The 25,298-nt window shown below is 43.1% G+C and overlaps 3 protein-coding genes across 4 annotated transcripts; 2 read left to right on the top strand and 1 right to left on the bottom strand.

Moving 5' to 3' along the window:
- The first annotated feature begins 192 nt into the window (after nucleotides 1-192).
- Nucleotides 193-5,813, top strand: spata7 (spermatogenesis associated 7). The gene is made up of 12 exons (XM_072365212.1): nucleotides 193-421; nucleotides 1,077-1,139; nucleotides 1,228-1,317; nucleotides 1,415-1,462; nucleotides 2,789-2,892; nucleotides 3,034-3,467; nucleotides 3,573-3,618; nucleotides 3,857-3,978; nucleotides 4,081-4,131; nucleotides 4,268-4,345; nucleotides 4,531-4,588; nucleotides 4,674-5,813. Exons 1-12 carry the CDS (start codon nucleotides 379-381, stop codon nucleotides 5,295-5,297), a joined length of 1,761 nt encoding a protein of 586 aa, XP_072221313.1. The 5' UTR covers nucleotides 193-378; the 3' UTR covers nucleotides 5,298-5,813.
- A 352-nt stretch (nucleotides 5,814-6,165) lies between these two features.
- ptpn21 (protein tyrosine phosphatase non-receptor type 21) lies at nucleotides 6,166-20,265 on the top strand. 2 transcript variants are annotated; one of them, XM_072366132.1, is made up of 20 exons: nucleotides 6,166-6,545; nucleotides 7,318-7,616; nucleotides 8,770-8,939; nucleotides 9,269-9,366; nucleotides 10,270-10,337; nucleotides 10,434-10,504; nucleotides 11,212-11,299; nucleotides 11,410-11,498; nucleotides 11,954-12,041; nucleotides 12,360-12,439; nucleotides 12,552-12,659; nucleotides 13,154-13,214; nucleotides 13,446-13,527; nucleotides 13,713-15,232; nucleotides 16,033-16,173; nucleotides 16,472-16,690; nucleotides 17,077-17,205; nucleotides 17,291-17,525; nucleotides 17,635-17,795; nucleotides 17,886-20,265. In XM_072366132.1, exons 2-20 carry the CDS (start codon nucleotides 7,437-7,439, stop codon nucleotides 18,012-18,014), a joined length of 3,717 nt encoding a protein of 1,238 aa, XP_072222233.1. In that variant the 5' UTR covers nucleotides 6,166-6,545; nucleotides 7,318-7,436; the 3' UTR covers nucleotides 18,015-20,265. The 2 variants fall into 2 exon arrangements, with proteins under 2 accessions (XP_072222233.1, XP_072222234.1); XM_072366133.1 differs by lacking the exon at nucleotides 12,552-12,659 and having other exon boundaries at nucleotides 6,167-6,545.
- On the bottom strand, nucleotides 20,201-23,449 carry fam98b (family with sequence similarity 98 member B). The gene is made up of 8 exons (XM_072366134.1): nucleotides 23,295-23,449; nucleotides 22,997-23,145; nucleotides 22,388-22,516; nucleotides 22,112-22,287; nucleotides 21,319-21,399; nucleotides 21,097-21,213; nucleotides 20,814-20,981; nucleotides 20,201-20,726 (listed from the first exon to the last, which is right to left on the bottom strand). Exons 1-8 carry the CDS (start codon nucleotides 23,330-23,332, stop codon nucleotides 20,457-20,459), a joined length of 1,128 nt encoding a protein of 375 aa, XP_072222235.1. The 5' UTR covers nucleotides 23,333-23,449; the 3' UTR covers nucleotides 20,201-20,456.
- Between the last annotated feature and the right edge of the window lie 1,849 nt (nucleotides 23,450-25,298).

The raw sequence follows: 25,298 nt of genomic DNA, 5'->3' as shown, positions 1-25,298 counted from the left end.
TGAGCACGTATGCTGTATATTATGTACATTTATCGAAAGACAATAGCCCGCTGAACTATTGTTCTGCAGTTTCTTATTGACCAATGACTGTTGAGCACTGCCTCACTTTCTATTTTAATCCTGGCCGCTTGCCTTGATTCGTGGGACGTCCTTCCTTACGCATTAGCGTGATGCTGACGTGATGACGGAGGCAATCATAGCAACCAGCATGGCGACCGAAAAGCTTTGCTTTCCATCTGCTTAGGCTAGCAAAGTCTGTTACCATTACATTGGTTGCTTGATTGTTTTGCTGCGTCAACATGTTCCCGGTTAAACACACCGAGGTTCCTGGATGTGCCCGAGCACTACCTTCACTCCTCCGTGAGAGTTCTGAGGAAAATGGGATACGCTGACTGTAACATTGCAATGGAGTCGAGAACAGGTATCCTAACAATATTAGCATTGGCTAGCTACGTAACCAGTTGACTAATCAGCAGAGGGAATTGCATTCAGTTTGTGCTTAGGCAGCTACCTGTACGTAGGAACAAGCTGACTGTGACATATTCATAATAATAAGGGGTCGTCAAGTTGGTTTTAATAATAACCACTAGCCACACTGATAGTATGGAGGATAAACCTGACATCTTAAGACCAGACAGGAACTTAGGTTTGTGATATAATGTTAACGCCAAATAACGTGTTTAATTTGGACTTTGTCATTCTGATGTATTTATTTCCTGCCTATTATTTTCTGTAAATTCATGCATTGCTTGCAACAAATTTCAACAAAAATGTACTCGTGTTAAATGATTAAATCTGGCATATAACGGAAATTCAGTATTTTAGTCATTTGCATATTTACTTAAGAACATTTAAAGGCTGTTTTACCATTTTTATCATGTCAGTCACATTTTCTACCAAGCCTGTAGAGATGCCTTTAATTTGCTTGTGTCTAACCAAGTATATTAACATATCTGTAAAGCTCTGTACTGCAGATACATTGCACCATGTTTGAGTAATGACTTGAATGTTTCACTGTATCTAAAAGGTCAGTTTGCATCTGGATTCTTTTTTTTTTTTTTTTTTTTTTTTTTTAGGGAGTGTATCGTCTGGTTTAGGGAGCAGCCGTGGAGTTAGAGGGCAGACTCTGAAAAGCAATCGTAAGTATCAACAAGGGTCAGTGAGTTCGGTCACTGTAAGATGAACGCTGAATTACATAACGTACTTTTTGTTGTCTTGTCTTTTTAGCTTTCTGTCCTCGCTCCTCCAGCAAGCTAACACAGTCCATCGTTAAAGACCACATGGTGTCTCATTACAAAAAGGTTTACTCAGCTAAAGGTGAGTCTCTGTGTATGGGAGGCATACATCTTAGCCTTTACAGTAATGTGGATGTGATGTGTTAATATTATTAATAACAATATTAACTTTTCCACAGCTGCCATTGATAACTCTGTGCCCAAAAGCTTGGTGCAAAGTGTGAAATGTGAGTATCAAAGTGTCAAATATCTAAAGCAGAATATATTTATTCACAATATATTTTGAAGTCTAAGTATTTTTATTCTTAGCGAAATAACTACCCTTACGTTCAAGTGCTACGTGCAGCTTTTTTTTTCTGAACTCACAAGGTTGCTATCCTGTTTGTCAACGAAGGATGCGTCGTCAAAATGTCCGACAACCCAGAATGTTGTGATCCGTCATTAAAATCAGACGCTAGTCTACCTTGGAAATCCCTGCACGGACTCACTGCTGTCAGTGAACAGAGTTTGTCACAAAATGTGAGAGGAAAGGAACAACGAAACATATGTATCCGAAATCCGGAAAAGACATTGTGTTCCCAGCTTGTTATCACCACACGGTTAATAAAAAAAACATTATAGTATCGGGTTGCGTTCGTGTCCTTGGTGTGGCTAAGTCTGTGAAGGCAGAATTAATGGTGAACAACACATGCAGGTTGTGAAACAACAAATGTCAACTTCTGCGAGACATTGTCATGCCATTTTCTGCCCGCATTACAACAGCCTGGCTCTGATGTAGAAGTCTGGGTGCTAGGCTGGTTGACCTGCCGGGGCAATGAAAAATACAATTTTCGTTTCTGTTTATCGACTTCAAACCTGTGTTCAAGCAAGTGTGAAAAAACATTTTGTTTTCAAAACTACAGCAGGCGGTTTTAACCCATCCTGTATGCTTCCAGAGTTTAGTCAAAAGATAAAGTAATGCAACACAGTGGTAAACTTGTCCCTGACTTAACTTTTTTACAAAACTAACTGCTGGCACTAAATTCAAAGGGAGTGTATATTTGGCTCAATTTATTCTCAATTGAAACATTTAATATACTCTCTTTGTGTTATTTCTAAATAATTAGATGGTTTAAGTGGCTTGCAAATGGCTTCCCTCTGTTTTTTGTTTGCGTTTCACTCAATCCTGGTAAAAATGAGGTCGAGGAACAGGCAGAGGCCGACTGCTGCACAGACTGAAGCCTCAGTGAGCAAAACTATAAGACAGACATCTATTAGATTGGAGGACAGGATACAGCTCCCCCTCTTCCTCTTCTGTAAAGATGGTCATAACTTCCCTCTTATGACTGTGCAATCCCAGAATTTCTATCGATCCAGACGTCCCCGGAGTTAAGTGCAGGAAGTTCCTCATGTTGTCTTTAGACAACCTAAAGTCATCCCAGGAAACTGAGTCGATCACAAAACAAGCAAAGCAGATGCTGAAACAAAGACAAACGTAGATTATAACATGGATTACTTTCCTGCCACAGCGCAGAGACGACAGTCTTCTCACTTTCATTCTCGCCCGTTTACAGACAATGACCAGATCAGACAAGAGCGGCTGCGGAGAGAAGGTCGTCCCCAGTCGGCCCATTCTTTCTTACAGAGGAGTAGCAGGACCTCTTGCTCCCCGGCCCAGGTATGAAGTCAAGTTAGACACTTTTTCATTTAATTTCTTAATCTCATATTAACATATGTTTCAAAGAAAAACAAACACACTGGCCCAGTATTCAAATCATTGTCCTCACAACATATGATTGAATTTGCATTTACATTTTAGAGTAGATTATCTGTGCAGTGCGACAGCCCCTACCTCTGCTCGAGGAGCTCCATTGTCTCCAGCCCGAGATTCACCACCTCCTTCGATGCCAAGGACGCAGTTTATCTCCGTCACATTCGCCCGGCGTCAGAGACAAAGTACCGGAGCCCGGAAGCGGCTTTGCAAAGAGAGCAGTCGGCGTGTTCGCTGGCGTCTTTGAGGGATCAGGGTGGCTACAAGACCTTCCAGGACCCTGTCCAGAAGACGTACAGCGGAGATCTGATCCAGAAACATTCACAGCACTTTACTCATGACAAACCGTTTACTCCCAGGACCCTGAAATCAGATAAGAGTTCATACCTGTCAAAATATCGCTACTACAGGGCACCGCCGAGGAAACCCACTCAGGACTGCAGTCACTCAAGGATGACGCGACAGGAGACGTATCACGGAAGGTATGGACCAAGCGTTGGAATCCGCGGTGTGTCTGATGAATGTAGCTTTTGCAGTTTGTTCTCCAGTTTCTTTAAATTTATTTCAGTTCTGTTGTTTTTCTGCAGCACTAAAAACGAAGAATATACACAGGAACTCAGTGAGCCATCTCAGGTAATTTTGAGGGTTCCATTTGATTGTTATCATCATCATTTGTAAATCATGACAAATTCTCATAACCGTGATGCCCTTACCAACTTTGTCTGTTTTTTATTTTATCTCAGGGTCAGTCATATCTATAGATTTGTTTTACCTTTCAAAAATGACAGCAGCAGAATAAAACTGACACATTTCCATGAACATTTCACACCGGTTACATTATGTATTGACACTGTTGACCGAATTTTTACAGGAATATTCTACAGAGCACGAGTGGTCTGAGGATGAGGCCAGCGCCACATATTTATCAGCACCAAGACATCGGAGTCAAACAAACAGGAGACAACATCCTTCCTTCTTCGGTTCCTCATCCAGGTGAAATCATGCTGTGGAGACATCCTGTTGCATTTTATTCTTGATGTCAGACGCGTGGTGTTTTCAGCAAAGTTCTAAAAGAGTTTGCATCTCACTCTGTAGGTTCACTCCACAAGGTGGGAAATCTCCCACAATGAGGCGCGTATCTGCTGAGTAAGTTCTCTCTGGTATTTTAAAGGCCTGCTTTTAATGAGCAGAGGTTTACATGCGAGTTGAGATTTGACGGTGTGCGGCTTCAGTGAATCCACAGAACAATTGAAATGAGCGCCTTCGTCTGTTTTTCCAACAGGGAGGAAGAGTTGATGTACCTTGAATTCATTTCTGCTGTAACAGAAGATATCTTGTCCAGGGGGCACATCTCTGACAGGTTTTCCTTGTGAATTGTTTGCTTTCAGTGTTATCACGTGTGTGCTCCATAGTATGTTAGATACACTAGACTCGACACTTCTTGATTAATTCTTGGTGGATAGATTGGTTCATTATGTAACATGTTTCAAAAGATCTAGCCTCTGGGCGATTACTAAAATGTAAATGTCTGTGCTTCTGTTCAAGGGTCCTGGACCGGGTGATGAAGCGTCACATTGACATGAACCTGCATCGACTCAATGAGGTCAGCGCATCCTTTTCATGAGTAATATACCAACAAAGCAATTCTCCTTTATGGCTTCTGAAGATGTTCTCGTGCTTGTTTTTAGGGTAAAATGCGCCACCTTCTGGAAGTGCTGCGTAAAGATTTTGAAGGGCCTGCCAACATATCCACCTCTGATAATGACCCTAAAAAAAAGGAGGATGATCTTCTTGATTCGATGTTTTCACACATGGAACCTAGAGTGAGACAAGTGAGGACCAAAGAAGACAATGACGCGTTCACTTATGTGTCGCTCATTAAACACAGCGACTTGCTTGACTATGGTGATCCTATCCTGGTATCGACACCCTCGTGTTCTCCTGAAAGAACTAGTTCGGTCAACATAAATGAGGAGGACGGGGTGAGCGACACTGAGGCAAAAGGCACCGACTCTCCTTCACTCAGTGACGATGTTACCAATAGTAAAGGTAATAGTCCGAAGGATTTCTATCAGGTTGACTCAACTACAGCAAATGATGTCCACACTGACAGCAACGAGCACAGCACTGTGAACGGTGACCCGAACCAAGCCAACACTCCCATTGATGGACAGTCGAATGAGCTTGAAGATCTGGGGAGAAGGCTGTCTGCGTCGCTGCGCGTGTCCAGCGATGAGGACTGTGAACGCGTGGAAAACTCCGGAGAGCGACGCCCAAATGTACCTGCCTCTGTGAGCGACGATGAGTTCTGAGCGTTTCCATGTGTGGGGTTTTAAAGTTAGTTTGTTTTCATTCATAAAACGGCGAGTAAACACAGAGAGTGCAGAGTAAAGACCCAACAGTTAAAAAAATTCCGAAAGTAGAATTTTCTTAAGGGTGAGAAAGCGCTGCTTTTTCGCGTCTTGCAAAAGCCCACCATGAAGACGTGTTTTAGTTTGTTGTGCTTTTTTTTTCTTTTTAAATATAATTTTTTACAAAAGCTCAGTGAAAAATATCAGTATTTTATTCGGGATGTTGTAAATTGGGAATAGAAATTATTTTTGGAATTATTATTGGTCCTGTTTTAAGTTGTCACGACTCTAATGGTTCCGTAATGACTGCCAGGTTAAATATTTGAATCATACGCATCCTCTAGTTTGAGCGAATCGCCCGCTCACGGTGTAGCTATACCTTTGAAACATTTTCAGATTTCTAGAGAGCATTGTTACAAGTAAATGTTGTGTTTGTCTTAACATATGCCTCTTAGCAACTAAGTATTGACTGTAACCAGAGAGTGTCTTTCTATCGCAATAAATGATTTTTATTCTTATTTTTGTTATTCTTCCGCTTATTGTATGCTTTCATTTGAGTAGTGCGACTAAAAGAGACGAATCACTCAAAGACCACGTCTGTGATCCTTTTGCAAACAAATACTGCATTGCTCAACATTACGTGTATGCGATTGCAGCTGTCGGGTGAGGTTAGTCGATGCAAAAGGTAAACAAACAGGTCTGCAGCCAGCAGTGCGTGACAGCTGTCCCATTTCTGGCATTTTCAGCGCTCAGCATTCCAGCTATCTGATGTCATGGCACCGAAAACCTCCATGTATTCCTCCGCCAGGGTGGTGCTATAGTAACTTTGAATCCCCTTTCCGAGGAAATGCAGGTAGTCATCCAGTTTGCACTCACGTATCGTCGCATTTAAGTGTAAACCCTTTATCTTGCGTGTTAAACGATAGCCGAAAACGCAAACACTGAAAATATAGCACCGCGGATTTAGACGGGAAACACTTGTTGCTCTTCCAATCCCAGGAAGCGAAACACGCTTGGAACTCGAGTGAACTGTTGGACCAAGAGGCATGGGGTGCTTCGTTAGTTTTGATCCAGAAACAAACTGCAGGCAAATAAAACTGCTTCAAATTCCCTAAACTATTTAGATAGACGTATGTCATTGACCTCAATAGCGGAATTATTAAGGACCGAACAATAGTTGGACTACTAAATTGCATCTGGTGGCTAACGGTAACGTTGACGTTTTTTTTTCTCCCAAAATATTTACCGGCGACGTCAGCCTCTCAAGGGTGTCGTCTATTTGCTGGAGGATAGGTTAGCAGGCTAGCGTTCAGGCTAATTTATGGTGCATTTTGAAAGTTACTATGGAAAGTTTGGTGTTCCGTGCATACGTTAGAAAACGGGATTACACTTCCTGAAATGTAATAGACAATAACTTTAGTGAAATTGGGGAGCATTTGAAACGCAGTGTGTCCTGGATTCAGGTTTAACAAAAAAAAAAAAAAAAAAGGAACGTGGGTTGTATAGTAGCTCGCTGCTTCTCAAACAGGGTCGCTTTGGTTGATGTTTGGACCAGACTATTCTCCGGGAGGGGATTATCTAACTACAGGCTTGGGGAAATAATTTAGAACATACTGAGCGTAGTTTAGGTCAGACAGTCATGTCCAGTTTTTCTCCATTCCTCCATTTTTACACAGTTATTCTGAGCGTGAGCGCACAGGACTGTCTGGTTTAGAGAGGCTGATGTAAACACTGTTGGTAACAAAGTACAGCGTTAAAGAGGATTACTTTACGGCGAGCAAAGTGTTGGTCCTGACCTGTGTCACTGACACTCCAGTTAGGAAGGCTGATGCTAAATGCAAACGCATTGTGAGATTTTCTTTCGTGATGAATAAGACCAGGCTTTATTTGTCACCAGGGCTATGATTTAGTTGTGTATTGTGTTCTATAGAATATGTTTTGAGATCTCCTTTCCCTACTTTTTTTTGTTTTTACGTTTCAGATCTGTCACCTAAAGATGAACCTCGTGACTTGTAACATCCTGACAGTTTTCGAGTTGACAGCGAGGAGAATACTTTCTGTGGACTAAGTGAAGACTCCTCCTGTTAGGAACTGTGAAACATGCCCTTGCCATTTGGCTTAAAACTCAAAAGGACTCGAAGGTATACTGTTTCAAGCAAGAGCTGTCTTGTCACTCGAATTCAGCTTCTCAATGGAGAGTTTGTTGAGTTCACGCTGTCGGTGGAGAGCACTGGACAGGAATGTTTGGAGGCAGTAGCCCAGAGACTCGAATTAAGAGAGGTATGTGTAGTTTTCTTTCACTACAAGTGCTGATTGTTCTCGCAGATGGATTCTTTTTAGGACATCTCAGCGGCAAAATGTTTCAGTTCGGGCTCTTCTCGGCCTGCATTCCTTCTTGAAACTGGTAAAAGCAGGACAACAGAGACTAAGATAAGCAGTTTGTCATTGTTTGCTCGTATAACGTGATCTCTCATGATCTTTGCCCCCCTCGTAACGTGAGGAATTTCTTTTTTCTTTTTTTTCATTTGGTCATGAATGCATTGGCAAACACCTCGTCGCACATCTAAGCAGACAAGTGGTGGTGTTTTATAAAAGTTTCCTGCAAACACGAATCCGGACTCTAAAAGAGCATCACCAGTGTGGTCAGGAGAGGTGGCGCTGAGTCAGCTTTGGAATCTTTACTGTGGTTCATGCTTGCATTTGGTCACTTTTGTCACACTGTGACACCCCCCAAGTTTGTAGTTCCTGAAGAGATGTTCTGGCGTCCCTCGTCGTCATTTTAATACGTCTTCAGATACAAATACAAATGTACCAGTTCTGTATAATCTGAACATTGTGACATGTTAATGAAAAAGGAAAAATAAGTTTTTTTGACACGCCTTCTTCATGTTAAATGTGTTCCTTAAAGTTAAGACTCGCCTGGGTTTTATATTTACCAGAATGACCTGGATGACCTGAATGAATTTAAAGGCGTTCACTTGGGTCACCCTGCGTCACCCAGTGAAGTTTGAAGCATACGTCACGCGTCTCTCCGGTGGACATGAGCATGAAGCACACGTCCACTGAAAGGAAATTGATGGACTGTTTAAAACTGGCTCACGTTTTTCCTGATGGAGTGCTGATGTAAGCTCAGTAAGAAACGTTTGTCGGGAGCTGAAATCTACCTTTGCAACAAAAAAAAAGGAAAAAATTACTTTAACTTATACAAAAAAGCAGAAACTTCCATCAGACGGGTGGAAGAAGCTTTTAGGTGGCTGCGGGAAACATTTACAGGCCGCCATTGTTGCTGAACATTTTTCTTTTTCTTGCGTGTGCTTTAACTACATTGATATGAAACGCTATCGGAACGACATATTTGCTAGGCACCCTCGGATATCCACGATCACTTTCCGATGAAGTCGTAATGCACCTCCTTGCTTTCTTTGCTTTTTAGATAACGTACTTCAGTCTGTGGTACTTCAATAAGCAGAACCAGCAGAGATGGATAGACTTGGAGAAGGCGCTGAAGAAGCAGCTGGATAAATATGGGCTGGAGCCCACGGTTTACTTTGGAGTCGTGTTTTACATACCCAGTGTCACCCAACTGCAACAGGAGATCACAAGGTGACTTGAAAAAACCTCTAATGTTAATAGGGCTGTAACCTATTCAAAGTAAGGACATTAAGCTAATTGCGCGTTGACAATAAGCTACCCATCCTTTTCTTTTAAGAGCTTATGCATGGTCAATAGATAATGGGTCGAATAGTTTGAAGATATACATTTGCCCCGTGCATTTTCTTTTGGCCTTTAAATGTAAAATGTTACATTTTAAAACTGCTGAATGTTGACGTTTTGTTCTGTAAAGACTTCACAACTGTTTTTGTCATATTTGGTCCTCAGATGTTCGCCCATTCTCTGCTCTTAACTTACCACCCTTCTCTCTCTCTCCATAGATATCAGTATTACTTACAGTTGAAGAAGGATGTCCTGGAGGGAAGGATCACATGCTCACTAGACCAAGCTATCCGTTTAGCTAGCCTGGCAGTGCAAGGTAAGATCGACAAGTCAGTTTTTTAAGCCTGTTGTTTCTGCAAAGACCCTTTTGTAGAGTTTATGAGCCTCGAATCCCAGGTCATTTGCTGTCATTTTAGACAAATTTCTGCAAATAATTGCGCTGAAAACATTCCATGTCTCACAGTCATTTCTGGACAGTAGACTTAAACCAAACTGTAGGTTTTCGGCATCAACAGATCACTTTTTTTACTTTACTTTACTTTACTTTGTCAAGACTTTGTGCGCGATCTTCAGTTCTGTCACGTCCTCTAACTTTTGCCCAGCAGGAAGAATCTCAAACACAGCTGGCAAAGTTATATCAGGCATTGCAACTTACTGGCCTGAACGTTAGCATAGCAGAGCCACTGAGATCACTTACTGTTGCAGCTATGTTCAAATGCCCGAGCAGCATTAAGCGTGTAACCAGGACGAAAGCTTGATGAAACTTCTTCCACGTGCTCTTGTTACGTATTCATTGCTTAATGAGACATGAAAACTTGCAAACACTGCTGTTATGGAGCTTCTGTTTTAGTGTTGCATGGAGTCTGTTTGCGAAGGACAGTTGCAGCTTTTAACCTACTACTCATACCTAGAATACTTGGGTCGCTGTATGTTTGTTGCCAGAAGGCAGCCTGAGGCTGTAATAGTTCAGGACCTCGATGTTGTCAGAGTCCGAAGCAATAAATGGACGTCTCCTAAAATTAGTCCATCGTGTCATCATGTGCTGCAGCCCCCCAAAAGCAATACGGCATTCTACAATTTCTCAATGGCTATTTGTGTTGTACTAAATTCAGAGATGGGTATGATGAGATTTATCCTTAGGGATGAGTCATGGAGTATGTGTTGCTCCTTTTTTTCTTTTCTTCCTGTTGTTAGCTGCATCATCTCTTTTCATCCACAGCTGACTTTGGAGACTTCAATCGGTATGATTCCCAGGATTTCCTTCAGAAGTTTGCGCTGTTTCCTATCGTAAGCATTTTTGTCCTTTGCAGCACGAGTCTGGAAAATATTTCAGCTTTTCTGTGAGTCTTTATGTGAGCGGCTCAGCCCTAACTGTGCTTGCAGGACTGGATTCAGGATGAGCGAGTGCTGGAGGAGGCCACTCAGAAAGTGGCACTTCTGTATCAGTCCTTCAGGTGAGCGTGTTTTCAAAGCATCGGTCTGTCTATTCTGTTTGCTGATCGACAGACAAACACCTTTTTTTAAAAAAAAAAAAAAAAAAAGAAGAAGAACTTGGGCAGTATGTGGTCTGTAGTTTAGTCATTTCTTGTAATCTTTTTAGTAATTTTACTTAAAAGGTCCCAAATTGTTTCTAAATTGCTAAATTCTTGATCAATTGTTTAGAATTTGAACAGCAAGTCAAATATATTCATTAGGAGCTTTCAGCTGATGACGGCTTCAGAGCTTCATGCATTTGTTGACGTGCTCAGACTCAGCGTAACACTCAACTCCTCGCGTCAGACTGAGGATTTGAAACAGACTCACTAATGCTCACAAAGCATGGGATGAATGCCATTAAAAATAGCAGTAAGGGGAGGGTTTAAGCGAAGACTAGATCTGAAAGGAGGCTTTGGAGGAAAAAAAACTAAGCTGCCTTCGAGTCATTTAACCCGATTTTATTCAATCTGTTCTGAGCCTGGTTGCCAAAGATAGCTGTTTCATGTCCCATCTCATGGCTGTAATTGTCACTGTGCCCGCTAGAACTCAACTTTATTTTTACAAGTTTTTCTTTTGTCTACTGTGACTTTTACTTTAAATTTTTTTTTTAATCCATTGTATTCCTGTCGTAGTATATTTACAGTATGGTAGTCTATATATTTTCTTGCCATCTTGTCGTCCTCAGAGGTTTGTCTGCCCCGGAGGCAGAAATGTTGTACACACAGGAGGTGGAGAAAATGGAAGGCTATGGTCAGGAGAGCTATCAGGCCAAGGTAGGTCTAAGGCCGGGCCTGTAGCGCCCAAACGCAGCCTAAAACATCAAGAACCAGGACACTGGCTTACTAGAATCAGGAAGAACATCTCTTTTCTGTTTTTAAATCAGGACAGTACAGGCACAGATGTGACCCTGGGATCCTGCCTCGATGGCATCTTTGTCAAGCATAAGAATGGACGCCCCTCTCTGTTATACAGGTAAGCCTGAAAACAAGCGCATGTTGTTGTTTTTTTCCAGAAAATGGTGAAAAAACCCCACTTTTTTTTATAAGTTTTGACTCTGCAGTGATTGGGGGAAAAAACAAAACTCTCGTTATAGATTTAGATTTGTGTTGCAGCTGTTCTTAGAAAAAGCTGTCTCCTTAAAAGCTCTGTGGAACTGAATGTGACTGAAGGACAAATGAGTCATGTAGATTGGTTTTAGGGGTTTTGAGAGCGCGACACGCCAGCGTACTGAAATTCATGAATATTTTTCTACACCAGCATTATTTCTAGGCTGTTGATTGGCTCCCAAAACGATTAAATCAAGGGATGATAAAAACAGTTTGAAAAGGCTGCAGGTTTTTGGACTACAGTGACATCCTGTGTTTTGTTTATGTTTTCCTTCTTTTCCCCTCTTCTCCTCCTCCTTTCTGTGTTAATTGGCTTTGTAGGTGGCATGAAATTAACAACATGAGTCACAATAGGTCCTTCTTTGCCCTGGAGCTGGCCAACAGAGAGGAGAGTGTTCAGTTCCAGACTGTAAGTCTCTGCTGCCACTGCAGCGTCTCATCTCTTTCTATAATTGGGAACATTGCTGTCTTTTATTTGATTTAGCACAATTGGCGTTCCGCATTCATGGATCATACCACTGGCTGGTTTAACAAAGCCTCTGTGGGTTTTTTTTAAAGTTGTTTGGGTGAGTTTTTTGAGTCATTAAGTCACATACCATTACCTGGAACAATGTAGAAGTATTTGAGAGTATACACAGGAGTGTTTTATTTGAACATCGCCAAGCAAACGCCACCTCTGCACCACCTGTCTCGCCACCTAATGTTTTCTTTTTCCTCTCTTGTGTAGGAAGACATGGAAACCTCTAAATATGTGTGCCGGATGTGTCTGGCCAGGCTCAAGTTTTATAAGATTAACAAGAGTAGCTTGTAAGTTGTTTTGTAACACGTCTAGCCTAGTTCCTGTCTCTTTGTTCCTCACTGTCTCCTACGCGAGTCTCCTCTTCGGTGTAGCCTCATGCCTCTCCTCCTCTCTCTTCAGAGAGGAGTCTGACACCCTGCCTTCTGAGGGCTCCCAGAAGTCCCTTCTCACTCTATCCTTTCCTCGCTTTCCAATGCTCTCACGTCCCTCTCTGCCTTCTAATAAGGGGTGAGCATCACAGTCAGCCACCACCTACAGTTTACCATGACACCCCCTCCTCCTCCAGTTAAATGAATTACAGATTTAGATTTCAGATCACCTGGAATTCACATGGGGGGGTTGTTGTCATGACAACAGGAAGAAAAATCCGATCTATATACTTTGTCTTTGAAAAGTATACTTTAAAACATGAAGCACGTCCATAATAAGTTCTGAATTAGTATTGTGTGTTAACACAAGACAGTGAAAACATGTCACACAACTCCTCCTATGTTGACCATTCTTATGTAATTATTGACCATAGGCATTCATGCTTGCTGGTGATCTGTATCAGATAAGTCTTGGGGTTTACAGAAAAACACTGACATATTTTGATAGACTTCACCTGCTTCACCTTTCATTAAAACAGACACAGTGTTGGGGAAAACACATTGTTAGTCGTGATATGGTCAGATGAAATTGAATTTATCTGGTTGCCTTCTTTTTTTCTTCCCCCCCACCAGCCAAACCCAGCCGGCAGCAGTCAACTCAGTCAGACGGAGATCTTCCACTAGAATATCTCTGGTAATGTCTCCATTTTCTGAGAGCACACTCGCACAATGCTATGGCAGAAAATCGCATACTGTGTGGTAATTCCTTTCGCAGTTTTTGTAGTTAGTGTTGCACCACATGATGTTTGTTACAGTCCTTATCTATGAGCAGCAAGTTATGACGGAGTTATATTTAATTCTTTGCTCTTTGATAGTGTTTGAATCATGTGAGCTTTGACTCAATGCCTGTATTGTTGATTTACAGCCAAAACAACAGGCCTTCATGATGCCTCCTCCGCAGATGCACTACAATGGCCATTTCACTGAGCCTTACACATCATCGCAGGGTAAGCGCTGGTGACAAATTTGGTTGCAGCTAAAAATGTGGAAATGAGTGCTTTTTAACATTAGGAATTCTTACACGATTCCCCAAGTTGTCTTCAGTGCGACTGCTGCTTTCTGTTCAGCTCATTGTAAAAGTGTGAATTGTTTTTGATAAGAATTCTGTCTCGATCTCCTCCCTCTCTCATAGATAATCTGTACATGAACAGTCAGAATGGTTATTACTACCACTCTCAGACCAGCCTGGACTGCTCCCCTCTGGAATACAGCAGCGGAGGACGATTACGTAATGGCAGCGTGTACAGCGCCCACAGCACCAGCTCCCTGACCAATCCCCAGCACTATCTTCAGCCCTCACCTATGTCTTCCAACCCATCCATTACCAGTGATATCACCAGGCCAGATTATGTCCCCTCTCATCGTCACAGCGCTCTCATCCCACCTTCCTATCGGGCCACTCCTGATTATGAGACGGTGATGCGCCAGAAGAATCGAGGTGCAGGGGGAGGGATGGTGTTGTCTCAAGAGCATCGTCAGAGCCACTCAATGAGGAACTTAAACATTGGAAACTCTTATGTCTACAGCAGACCAGACCCTCTAGTTTACAGCCAACCAGAGATAAGAGTAGAGCATGGTGGTGCATCCCAACACCACCACTATCCTTTTCATCTGGGCTCCAGCTTCCACAGCCCTTCTCCATACCCCTACCCCGCAGAACGAAGGCCTGTAGTGGGGGCAGTCAGTGTCCCCGAGCTCACAAATGTCCAGTTACAACAGGCACAAGAGTATCCGGCCCCCAACATCATGAGAACACAGGTCTATCGACCGCCTCCACCTTACCCATATGCTCATCCCCGTCCCGCTAACAGCACACCTGACCTGTCGCGTCATATGTATGTGAGCAGCAGCAACCCGGACCTAATCATCACCAGGCGTGTGCACCACTCAGTCCAGACTTTTCAAGAGGACAGTCTGCCGGTTGCGCACTCCTTACAGGAGGTCTCGGAGCCTCTTTTCAGCGGACCCCCACACAGACAGCCATACCACGCTCAGAAGCGTAACTCCATTGAGATTGCCGGTTTGGCACACAGTCTCGAAGGGGTGAGGATCAAAGAGCGAACTGTGTCTTCCTCAGCAGCAGAAGCGGCCACCCCGCCACCGGTTCTGCATGGCGGCCGCTCTCATGGGTCCCAGCTAAATGTGTTTTTAGAACGCACAAAGACCGAGGAGAGGGAAGACATTAAAGACAACGTGCAGTATGGACACAAGAAATCTCTATCTGATGCCACAATGCTAGTTCACAGTAGTGGAGAAGAGGAGGAGTTTGAGGATGAGAGCGGACGTCACACTCCACTGTCACAAGAGGCAGTTGTTGCTGAGCAGCCACCACAGCAGCATCGCAACTTGACTTCTCTCTCCTCACTTACACCTCAGCAACAAACTCCCATCGAGCCTCCTCCTGCGTACCCCATAGGCTCTGCGCTGGATCCCTCCATAACCAGCTCTTTGGCCTATAAAGTTCACCCCCTGATCCAAGAGGGCGAGCCCCTTTATCTGCTGTCCGATTTAAGACAGCCCAGGATTATGCCCTCCGTGTCCGAGGGCGACCTGAGCGACCAAGCCAAGCAAAAGTCTAAGAAAGACTTTAAGAAAAGGCCTGTGTCTGATGTGCCTTCTGGGAAGAAAACAGTCGAGGGTTTGCCCCCTCCGGTGAGTCCTGTTCCCAAATATTCAGTTATTTTCTGTAACTAGACATTTATCAGTTGTTCCATACAGAGTGTTAACACACTGCACTGATTCTTAACTTGTTAAAGCGAGCTTTAGAGCCTGACCAATAAGTTATCATGGAATAAAGCTTAAGAAGCCCAAAGAAAACAGACTTGGCTGGTTTAAACAATAATGGATCACACAAGAAAAGCTTTGTTCGTATGATGACCCGCAGACATCGGTGCACCTGCTGAAAAACAGAAACAGAAACTCTGCGAGGATCAAGCAGTAGCTGCAGGGGTTGTTGACAGTGAAGACAGAGAGTTACATCAGTCACTGGTGCTGATCAGCAGTGGTCACTGATCAGAGAACCGCTTTGCATTGGTCATGTATGTGATCACCACATGGCAGGATCCTGATGGCAGTTTTTATGTGGCTGTAAAATCCCAGAGAACTGCAGCTTCAACAGAAACTGGTCTCTGTAGTTCATTTGGAAAAAGAAGAGCGTTGTACACACGCCATTTTCTTTTTTTCTGTCCCTCTTTGTCACGATCAGATAAGTTTACTCGTGGAGAAAGATGAAAGGTAGTTTCAGTGGTGAGCGTTTAATTACACAACTGGATTTCGAACGTCACTCGTCAAAAGAATGCAGTTCCTTTACCTCGGTGAACCAGAACGGCAACATTCTTTCAGGAAACACCTGACAGGGCTGTGTTGTCCATGCCCTCTTGTTCGTCTTCTCCCTCTCTGAGACTCGTACATGACCAGCTTTTTTCTCTGCGTCTGCTCTGCTGTCACACCAGGGGATGAAGAAAGGAGCCAGGTCAGAGGTGAGGAAGATGGGCCCTCTGAAGGTTGCCCAGCTCAATGGCCTGTCAGTGTCCAGGCAGCCAATGCACGACGAGGCCAAAGACGAGCCCGAGCAAGCTTCCAATGATGAGAGGGTAAGTCACTCCACTGTTTGGATTTTTCTTCGGACTTACTTATTGAATAACTCCTCTTTTGTAGCTTTACATGCATGTTTTTTTAGTTTTTTTTTTACGTTTGATGCTCCAAGCAAAAGTTGATTATCAGGAGGTGCTAGTTTTGTTATTATTAGACTTTGTTATGAGGGATGCATGAAGGAGGGGGGGTGGGGGCGCTGTATGCCTTCGGCCTGCCACAGAGCTTTGAAGCCGACGTGGGGAAACAAAGTTCTTTTTGTTCATGACAGCAATGCACATCTCTGTTCTGGTATGTCAGTGTAAAGCGTTGGAGCAGCACATGGACAGGGGCGAGCTGTTAAAAGAGTACGAGAGTATCCCAAAGCGCCATCCAGGAGGCGAGTGCACCATCGCCCAGCTGCCAGAGAACGGAGACAAAAACCGCTTCCAAGATGTCCTGCCTTACGACGACAACCGAGTCGAGCTGGTTCCCACGAAAGAGAACAACATGGGCTACATCAATGCATCACACATTAGGGTAAGTTAAGCTAAACATCTTATTACAGACCGCGTGAATCAGATTTCTTTTTTCATGCCTTGGAAGTCCATAAATGTGTCTCTTTGCACTATAATGGCAATTATATTGCATTATTATGATGGGATAAAACTCGTTAGCCTCTATGTTACTTCAGACATATTTCCCTTAACACTCATCTCTGCGCATACTCCTCTTTTGAAATTCCTTTTTTTTGTTTCCTTTACATCTCATGGCTTAACTCTTGCATTACCGATGACTCAGAGTGATCCTATCTACATTACCACATATCTGAATGAGCTCCTCTGCTCGTCCTGCATTACTGTCTCTTCTGCTTTAACTCTTCACTCTTTGCTGCTCTGACTGTCCCTTATTTGTCACTTCATTAGATAACAGTAAGTGGACAGGAGTGGAGTTATATCGCCACACAGGGTCCTCTGTCAAACACGTGTCAGGACTTCTGGCAGATGGTGTGGGAACAGGGTGTCTCCATCATCGCCATGGTCACTGCTGAAGAGGTGCGTCGGTTTTTATATTTAAACCCTCATTGGGCATTTCTCATCCGCACTTGGCTGACCTTTCCACATCATCCTCTTCCTTAAGGAGAGCGGGCGAGAGAAGAGCTTCCGCTATTGGCCCCGGCTTGGCTCACGGCACAACACGGTGACATACGGCCGCTTTAAGATCACCACACGGTTCCGCACAGAGTCCGGCTGCTACGCCACCACGGGGCTAAAGATCAAACACCTCTTGACGGGTCAAGAGAGGACAGTGTGGCATCTGCAGTACACAGACTGGCCTGATCACGGCTGTCCTGAGGATTTCAAAGGCTTCATTAGTGAGTGGGATCTTTTCAAATCTCTACTTTAACCAAGAGTCTCTCTAAGAACATGAAGTCAGAATATTGAATATATGTTTCTGAAGTCAGTGTTCTCATCTCTCTCCAGCTTACCTGGAGGAGGTCCAGTCTGTCCGGAGACACACAAACAGCATCAGTGACCCAAAGAACACCAACCAACCCGTGCTGGTCCACTGCAGCGCCGGAGTGGGTCGGACCGGCGTCGTCATCCTGTCTGAGATCATGATAGCTTGCCTGGAGCACAATGAGGTACCGGTCCTCAGCAGAGGCCATTTTAAACACCTTTCTAATCTGCCGTTTCGGTATTTTAAGCCTAAATGGAATCGCTTGGTCTTCCAGACTCTGGATGTCCCGAAGGTTTTGATGGCGCTGCGTGCTCAGAGGATGATGATGGTGCAGATGTTGTCTCAGTACACCTTCATCTACAAGGTCCTCATCCAGTACCTCCGGAACTCTCGGCTGATCTGAGCAAAGGTTTTCTATTGAGCTAAACGACACCGACGATTGCAGGGTGGAGTTAGCATTTATGCCAAACCGTACAGCATTAATGCAGCTGCGTGAATCTGCTTGAACAGGTCGAGGCCAAAAATAGGACGTTGTTCTGGCCAAGTATTAAATCAAATTGAAGGTGTGGAATGTTGGATATATATAAGACAGACGCAATGCCTCATGAAGAGGCATCAAGACTGTGTTGTGCCTCCCAACAGTATTATCTAAAGTTATTTTTTTAAGCTCAGCACTTTCATCGCACCATGCTGTAACATAACAACCGATATTAAGCTGCATTTTTTACAAAAAAAACCCCCACCTCTATGATAGATGTGTTATCCAAAAACATTTATTTCGTCCGAGGAGACTTTAGAGAATGAAAATCTATCTGGGAAATGCTGTCGCTTCATCGGTTCTGATAGAATAAGAGGGACATCTGTGTGTGCTGGGAAGGCTCGTAAAGGAGAATCATCCATCCCACGCAGCACCTCCACCATTTGGATTGAAATGATAGCATCTGTGAATCAGGGCTGCGGAAATCAGTGCATCGGTTTAGTTCTGCGTTCCAAACTTTCAAGTGTGCTTGAAAATCAATCCCGACACATGTTCGTCTGAAACGAGACGCCTGTTAAAAGAGGATGACGATGGACCGTGAAGTAAAGATGAAAGCCGCATTTAAAGGGGGGGTTTAAAATGTTATCAGGTTTTTGGGTAAAACTGGAATTTTGCTTTAGATTTTTTCTTTCTAAATTGAGAAAAGAGCAGTATCGACACTGTAGAGCTGAGAGGGTGTGGTGGTTTTTTTAAAGTTTTTTTTTTAATAAACAACTGTAGTTCAGTGTAATTTATTGCCGTGATCGACATTTTTTTTTTTTTTGCAAAAGCTGCAGTACAGCAGAGCCAGGAGGATGTGCCGCAGCGTGCTGGCTGTTCAGTGGAGAGCACCTCTCCAGTTTCAGTTTTCTGGCTGCCAGGCTTGTTTTTAGTCCGATGAGAAATGCCTCCCAGCAGAGACGCTTCCTGCTTTAATAAACGGCCAACAGACGGCCAGCGAACCCTCCTTGTATCATCATGTCAGACTGGAGTCGGGTCAAGTCTATTTTTTCCTTTCCTTTTCTTCACTGCAGCTGTAAATAGTACATTAAATGCTGAAATCCGAATCGAATCCGTTTACGGACGCTGTAAGTAGCTATCGGACGACTTGAATGAGCTTTTTTTTTTTTTTTTTTTTTTTAGTTTGTTTCATTTTTTTAAATGAAGGTGCCAACTCGAAGTAATCTTTATTTCACTTGCCCTGATTCTTTTGTTTTTGTTCACAAGTTTTTCAGAGACCCGTGATCTTGTTAAACTGGAGAAAAACAAAACAACTGGTTCTGAGACCCGTGGCGTGTGTCCTGCTTTTGGTTTTATGTTACAGTTGAAGTCTGGCAGCAGAAAGCAGAGGCTTTTGCTTCCAAAGTGTACATTTTTTGTCCATGTACAGCTATGTTATTCATAATGTACACAATGTAAAATTCTGCTTTAATGAAGATTGATTACTGTACAAACTATGTATGAACTGTATGTATTAAAAAAAAAAAAACATGGTTTGATACTGAGGAAAAATGTTGAGCCACAGAGGCTTGTGTGGGTTTTTTTTTTCACTCTCTTGTGCCATCTTGTGGTTGATGTTAATCACATCAACTTAATGAAGGAGTTCACATTGTTGGAAAGAGACATTTATTGCTTAAAATCAGAGATGAAAGGTCCCTATCGAGATATAAATATCTGGCACAGACTAATTGGAGATGTGATACTTTTCAGTCTAATGTGAAATACATAAAAATTAAATACTTTCCTACACATTAATGTACAAGATGCATTTGAGGGTCATACAGCGGCACCGGAGCTTGATTTAGTGGTCAAGTCTCAGGGTTAGGGGTCCGATCCTCATGCGTGGTCGTCGGGCCGTTACCTCGTCAGGCAGCAGAGCCGTCAGTTATCAAAACGCTGCGATCGCCGATAACTGATCAGGAATTTTTCTTTTGCCAGGGAACAATTTCTTACCCGCACTGGCAACAGTGTACTAAGTTAAAAAGCACAGCTTGTGGATTAAAGAACTCAACTGTAATAAGCACACTTAGTGTTTTTGTTCTTATCGGCGTACAAAAGTAGATGTTCTTTTAATCAATGGGTCTTACAGGGGAAAAAAAAAAAAACAGCACTGATGAGAATATTGAATTCAGAAAAAGTCCGAAACCAATGAAAAACAGAATATAAACGCAGGATTGCATAAAATCATGTAAAAGTGGAAGATTTTCCACTGAAGGCTGTCAGTCAGCCATTTGATGAGATAAAACGCCACAAAACTGAAGTGAGGTCGTGTGAAACTGATGCTGTACATAACTGCATGCCCCTAAAAAGACAAACAGTCAGCAGATGCTAATACTGGTATCGTGCTTTCTTTCCTCCGTGTCCTCCGTAATCTCCTTGTCTACCGTGTCCTCCTTGGTTCCAGCCTCCTCGTCCTTTCCAACCACCCCCTCCTCCTCCTCCTCCCCAACCACCACCACCTCGTCCACCTTGACCCCAGCCTCCACGTCCTCTTCCTCCTCCACCATCTTGTCTTTTCTGCCAAGGCGGCATCTCGGGAGGCGGGGCTTGTATCTCAGAGGGGCGTCCTCCTCGGTCTGGTACTCTTCCCATCAGGATCTGTGGGGAGGAATACAGAAAGGGAAAACGATCAGATTTTGGCCTGTTTTTAAATGATTTTGGAGGGGGTGGGTGTTACTTGTTTACCTTGTTGACGGCACACGTAGTCTTCTCCCTGCTGGAGCCACTGCTGGTCTTCACCACATTGCAGATGTCCTCTCTGGCAGCCAGCAGCTCGGCCATGTCCACCGTGGACTGTGGCCTCAGCGAGTGTCTCCTCGGCTGGTAGGCTCTTGCCATGCTGTCCACCCTCACCTAAAAGAAAAAAGAAAAGGCTTGAATACTTCCATCAGATAAAACCATGCTGGTGTACAAAGAAAGGACTCCTCCGCATGACATGTGCTTATCACACACAGACACACAAACATGCCTTGGCTCTATCCGACCATCCGAATGACTGAACGGTGACGTCCAGCCGTTTGATCAGCATCCTGCGGCGACACTCATACTCCGACGACAGCACTTTGTTGATGTTGTGCAGCGTCTCCTGCGGACACAAGTGAGGCCAAAGTCACCTTAGTAACAGTAACAGGGTCTGCGTTAAGCAGACCCTAACAAAAATATAGATATACTGACATACAGATCTACATACCCACTGTTCACTGCTGAGACATTTCTTCAGCACTGGATTTCCAATGGAGGCGTCAGGAAGATCTTGAAGTACTTTTTCAACCTATGATGACAAAGATTTGGATCTCTTAACAAAGCGTGCATGCTTGAAATGGATTTCTAACATCGATTAAAGTCAGTTACAGTAAGCGATCAAAACTGAAACAGTGTCTTTCCCCGGGATAAAGAAGTACGGCGTCATGCCGAAACATACTCTAGAACATCAGGAAACTAAATCTCACATGAGCGGAAAAACAGATGACTTGATGTAAGGGCACTGTGTGTAAATACAAGGACTGGAAATACAAAGTGAACGTGATTACTGGCATTACAGGACATACTCTAAAGTAAAGTATGTGTGAAGCTACACAGGCGCTCTGTGGAGGAATCACTAGAATCTAACTGAACCTGTTTGACCGGAAAAAGGAAATCAAGAAAATGCGTCGGCAAAGGCACGTGCGTCATGCTGCTGACTGCGGGACAGGCGACGGCCTCCTAAATATACCGAAGAGTTTAAGTCCCAGACCTTCTGAAGCCCATAAATAAGTGAAGACGAACAACATGAGGATCAATTGTTGATTCCAATAAAGAAAAAAAACAAGAGAGGATATGTTCGTATATGGATCCCTGTGGTCAAATTATACAGCCACGGAAGAGCTTTAACTCACATATCAAACAAGTAGCACTTCAAAAAGAATTAATCAAAAACAGATTTCTCAGTGGCTGTAAGCAGTGCCACCTGCTGGCCATAAATATAATCACACAAACAGTCTCACCTGGTTTTGGACTCGAGAGAAAAGCCCTGCAGTCTCCTGTCCTCTGGGCTCTGGCAGCTTCAGGGTTTCACATATTGCTGAAAGTTCCTGAAAAACTGGACTCTCGTCTTGGTGTTTCTCAGAGGCTCGTCCGCTTCTCACCATCTGAGCCGCCTGAAGCTCAGAGCTCAGAAACACTAAAAAAGAAAACGAAAAAAAGGGGGATCAATTCTTAAATCTAGCGCCCGATCTAGAGTTTGAGGAACATTGACCGGATTGAGGAAGCCGACTACATACAGAGAACCTTGAGATGGTCTTTTGTATTTCGCACGCTGCCCCTGAGAATCCCCGAAACGGCCTCTTCATAGGGACAGTGCAGCTCCTTCAGCAAACCGCTCACCTCGACCTGGAGGCTGTCCACGTCATCTGCAGGGAGAACACAGAGAAAAAGGCCTTAAAGGAGTGAAAACACTTCACTTCAACTAAACTCTCTGCAAGTGGAAAAACTGCAAGTTAGATAAAGATAAAGTTGATCAGTAGATAACTGCAGCAATTGTGCGGTTCTTCCTGTTTTCATTGACAGAGGGACAAATTAATGTTTATTAACTGTGACACTTACACAAGATCCTAAACATCCTTAAATAAATTCATTATACACACGAGATTGCATATAAAAGGAGCAGAGTCACAGTTCAGCTTGACAAACAGTGGCTGTTTTAAAACGTCTTGAGGTGTTGCCAGCTGGAAATATAGAACTTAAAAACAACTACTGCATCTATAGTAGCTCTATAAAAATGGAAAAGTCCAACTGAATACGGCCATTAAATAAGAAAGTACGAAAAAATAAAATGTATCTAAATTGAACAGTAACACCTTCAAATACGTCAAAATAAGAGGCAATGTCACCTGGTCCTGAGGTGAGACTCTCCTCCAGCTCACACAGCGGCTTCAGTCCGTCCGCCAACCACCTGCAGAGGTCCACATACTCCGGGGAGGACAGGCCTTCCTCTGCGGCTCGGAGCAACGCCTTCTCCTCCAGCAGAGGGCCGTCATAGCTGCGGACAGCCACACACGGCGAAGATGGATTCAATACATGTGTTAGACCAAAGACCACACGGCCACACGCAAACGAACAGCTCAGAGCAGCTAACGGTAAACGCACAGTTAAACAGTTAGCCGATGCGCACACAGTGGATTAGCTTACCTGAGCTGCTCTAAAGAGTCCAAAATGTCACACTCCATCGCTGAATGCGTGACTTATTTTTCTTACACGTTTATCCTTTTAAAACATGGTTTTAAGGTTAACATAACCAGCAATTACACCCATTCATATCCACAACGTTATCGACATCCTTGTTGTTCCGGTTGTATAAATGAGCCGGAGTGAAACACGGTCAACGACATGGTTCCGCAACAGTTTTCACGGCGGTATTGCATTTGAAAAGCAAGTATTGCATTTGAAAAGCTGTAATTGTAAAATTCGGGGATTTCACGAGTAAATAAAAAAGAAAAATTAGACTTATAAAGTAAGGTGACCAGACTTGTGAAATGAAAATCGGGGATATTTTCAATGCGAAGGTGAAAAATCAGCCCAAAAAAACCCCCTGCCAAAAATAAATAAGTCAACACACAAAATACCATTTATTGCGGCCGCTATTCTAATTTTCTTTCCTTTTTGCCGCCTGTAGATTGTTGTTGTTGACGCTGCTGCGTTTATACTTCATAGGAAGTCTTCTCTGGCGATGTGTTAAATGGCTACCATAGTAACTAGTGTTACTTTGAGTCTGCGCGCATTACCCCCATTCAGTGAAATTAAAATATAGGTTACAATAAGGTGACCAGATTTCTAAAATGAAAATTGATGACATTTTTATTGCAGTGGTGAAAAATCATGAAATATCATCAGTATGAAATAAAAAACAGGGACAAGTACTTTTTCAGCTTTTATTACACAAAAGGTGGAAATAAATAAAAATTGTGACATTAGTTATGTCCTCATTCATCCACCTCCACCTCAGGAGCCTGTGTAGAATAAGAGCAGAGGAGAACAGGAGAAAATGTCATCACCTGGTAATCTAATGCTAATGCTAATGTTAACGTTATAGCTTCGCTAATGACAGATATGAAAATGTCATAATGTTAACTTCACTGACTTTTATAGTTACGTTAGGTCTTCAATTCAGAAAAACAATCATACTTACTTTAATGTTACATCACTTCACACACACGCGCACTCACAGTCAAGTCTACTGCCAGTTCACACAAAATAAATAAGTTAATACACAACATACCATTTATTGCGGCCTCTAGATTGTTGTTGTTGACGCTGCTGCGTCTGTACGTCATATGACGTCTTCTCTGGCGATGCGTTAAATGGCTACCGTAAGTACTAGCGTTGAAACAGCTTTATTAATCATGGTGGACTTTGGGATTATGCATATCAGTAATCATATGTCTTTAAGAGCACATAATATCTCATTGTATTACATACAGTTGCATTTGTTTGCATGTAGAGGGCTTACAAAGTTACAAAGTCCACACCAAAGCAAATTATTTTCTACCACAGAGCCGAATTGCCTGAAATGCCTACTTTTTTGTCCAGCCTTTCATTTAGTTTCTTATCCACACCACTATATAACATATCTGCATTTCACCTGTCTAATGACAGGCATGGTACACCTAAGAAATGAACAGTTGTGCCACACTTTGCCATCAGTAGACTGATCAACAGAGGAGACTGGCCGTTTTGGGTTGGTGGGGCTAAATTTGAGCGTTGAAGACGGATGACAAGACGAGGGGGCGTTTTTCTTTTTTTTCTTTTTTTAAATATCACAGCATGTGATACAAGTCTAGCAGACCTATAACCTATTAGTGAATCTACAAATGAACATATGGACAATTAAATCTTTGACACAAAGATAGAGGTACTTTGTCTGCCTTACAGTCATTTTTGTGAAAGAGGTCAAAAGATGTTCAAATCACTGTGCATATGCTCCATGCCTTACACAGCTTCCCATTATTTTCTAATAGTTTGTTAGCCCTACTGGTACAAGGTGTCTTACCAAAATCCAACATAAGTTAAAATATTTCAATGTACTTGAGGCAAATTCCAGAGGAAAAAAATAGAAGCCAGAGTTTCACACATCTGTCGGCGGCTCTCATAAAAATGAATGAACCTTTGGTTGACTCTCATATGAAAACACATATG

The sequence above is a fragment of the Leuresthes tenuis genome, unplaced genomic scaffold (assembly GCF_036924035.1).
Source record: "Leuresthes tenuis unplaced genomic scaffold, fLeuTen1.0.hap1 SCAF_15, whole genome shotgun sequence".
Taxonomy (NCBI): domain Eukaryota; kingdom Metazoa; phylum Chordata; class Actinopteri; order Atheriniformes; family Atherinopsidae; genus Leuresthes; species Leuresthes tenuis.
Note: the sequence above shows the minus strand (reverse complement) of the source record. Positions and strands in the feature narration are given on the sequence as shown.

Excerpts from the sequence above, each read along its gene's own strand:
- spata7 (XM_072365212.1), top strand. The coding sequence starts at position 379 with ATGGGATACGCTGACTGTAACATTGCAATGGAGTCGAGAACAG. Across the intron at positions 422-1,076 it reads TGCAATGGAGTCGAGAACAG|GGAGTGTATCGTCTGGTTTA; the intron begins GTATCCTAACAA and ends TTTTTTTTTTAG. Across the intron at positions 1,140-1,227 it reads GCAGACTCTGAAAAGCAATC|CTTTCTGTCCTCGCTCCTCC; the intron begins GTAAGTATCAAC and ends TTGTCTTTTTAG.
- fam98b (XM_072366134.1), bottom strand. The coding sequence starts at position 23,332 with ATGGAGTGTGACATTTTGGACTCTTTAGAGCAGCTCAG. Across the intron at positions 23,146-23,294 it reads GACTCTTTAGAGCAGCTCAG|CTATGACGGCCCTCTGCTGG; the intron begins GTAAGCTAATCC and ends GGCTGTCCGCAG. Across the intron at positions 22,288-22,387 it reads AGACCATCTCAAGGTTCTCT|TGTTTCTGAGCTCTGAGCTT; the intron begins GTATGTAGTCGG and ends TTTCTTTTTTAG.
- ptpn21 (XM_072366132.1), top strand. The coding sequence starts at position 7,437 with ATGCCCTTGCCATTTGGCTTAAAACTCAAAAGGACTCGAAGGTATACT. Across the intron at positions 7,617-8,769 it reads AGAGACTCGAATTAAGAGAG|ATAACGTACTTCAGTCTGTG; the intron begins GTATGTGTAGTT and ends TTTGCTTTTTAG. Across the intron at positions 12,042-12,359 it reads AGAGTGTTCAGTTCCAGACT|GAAGACATGGAAACCTCTAA; the intron begins GTAAGTCTCTGC and ends TCTCTTGTGTAG.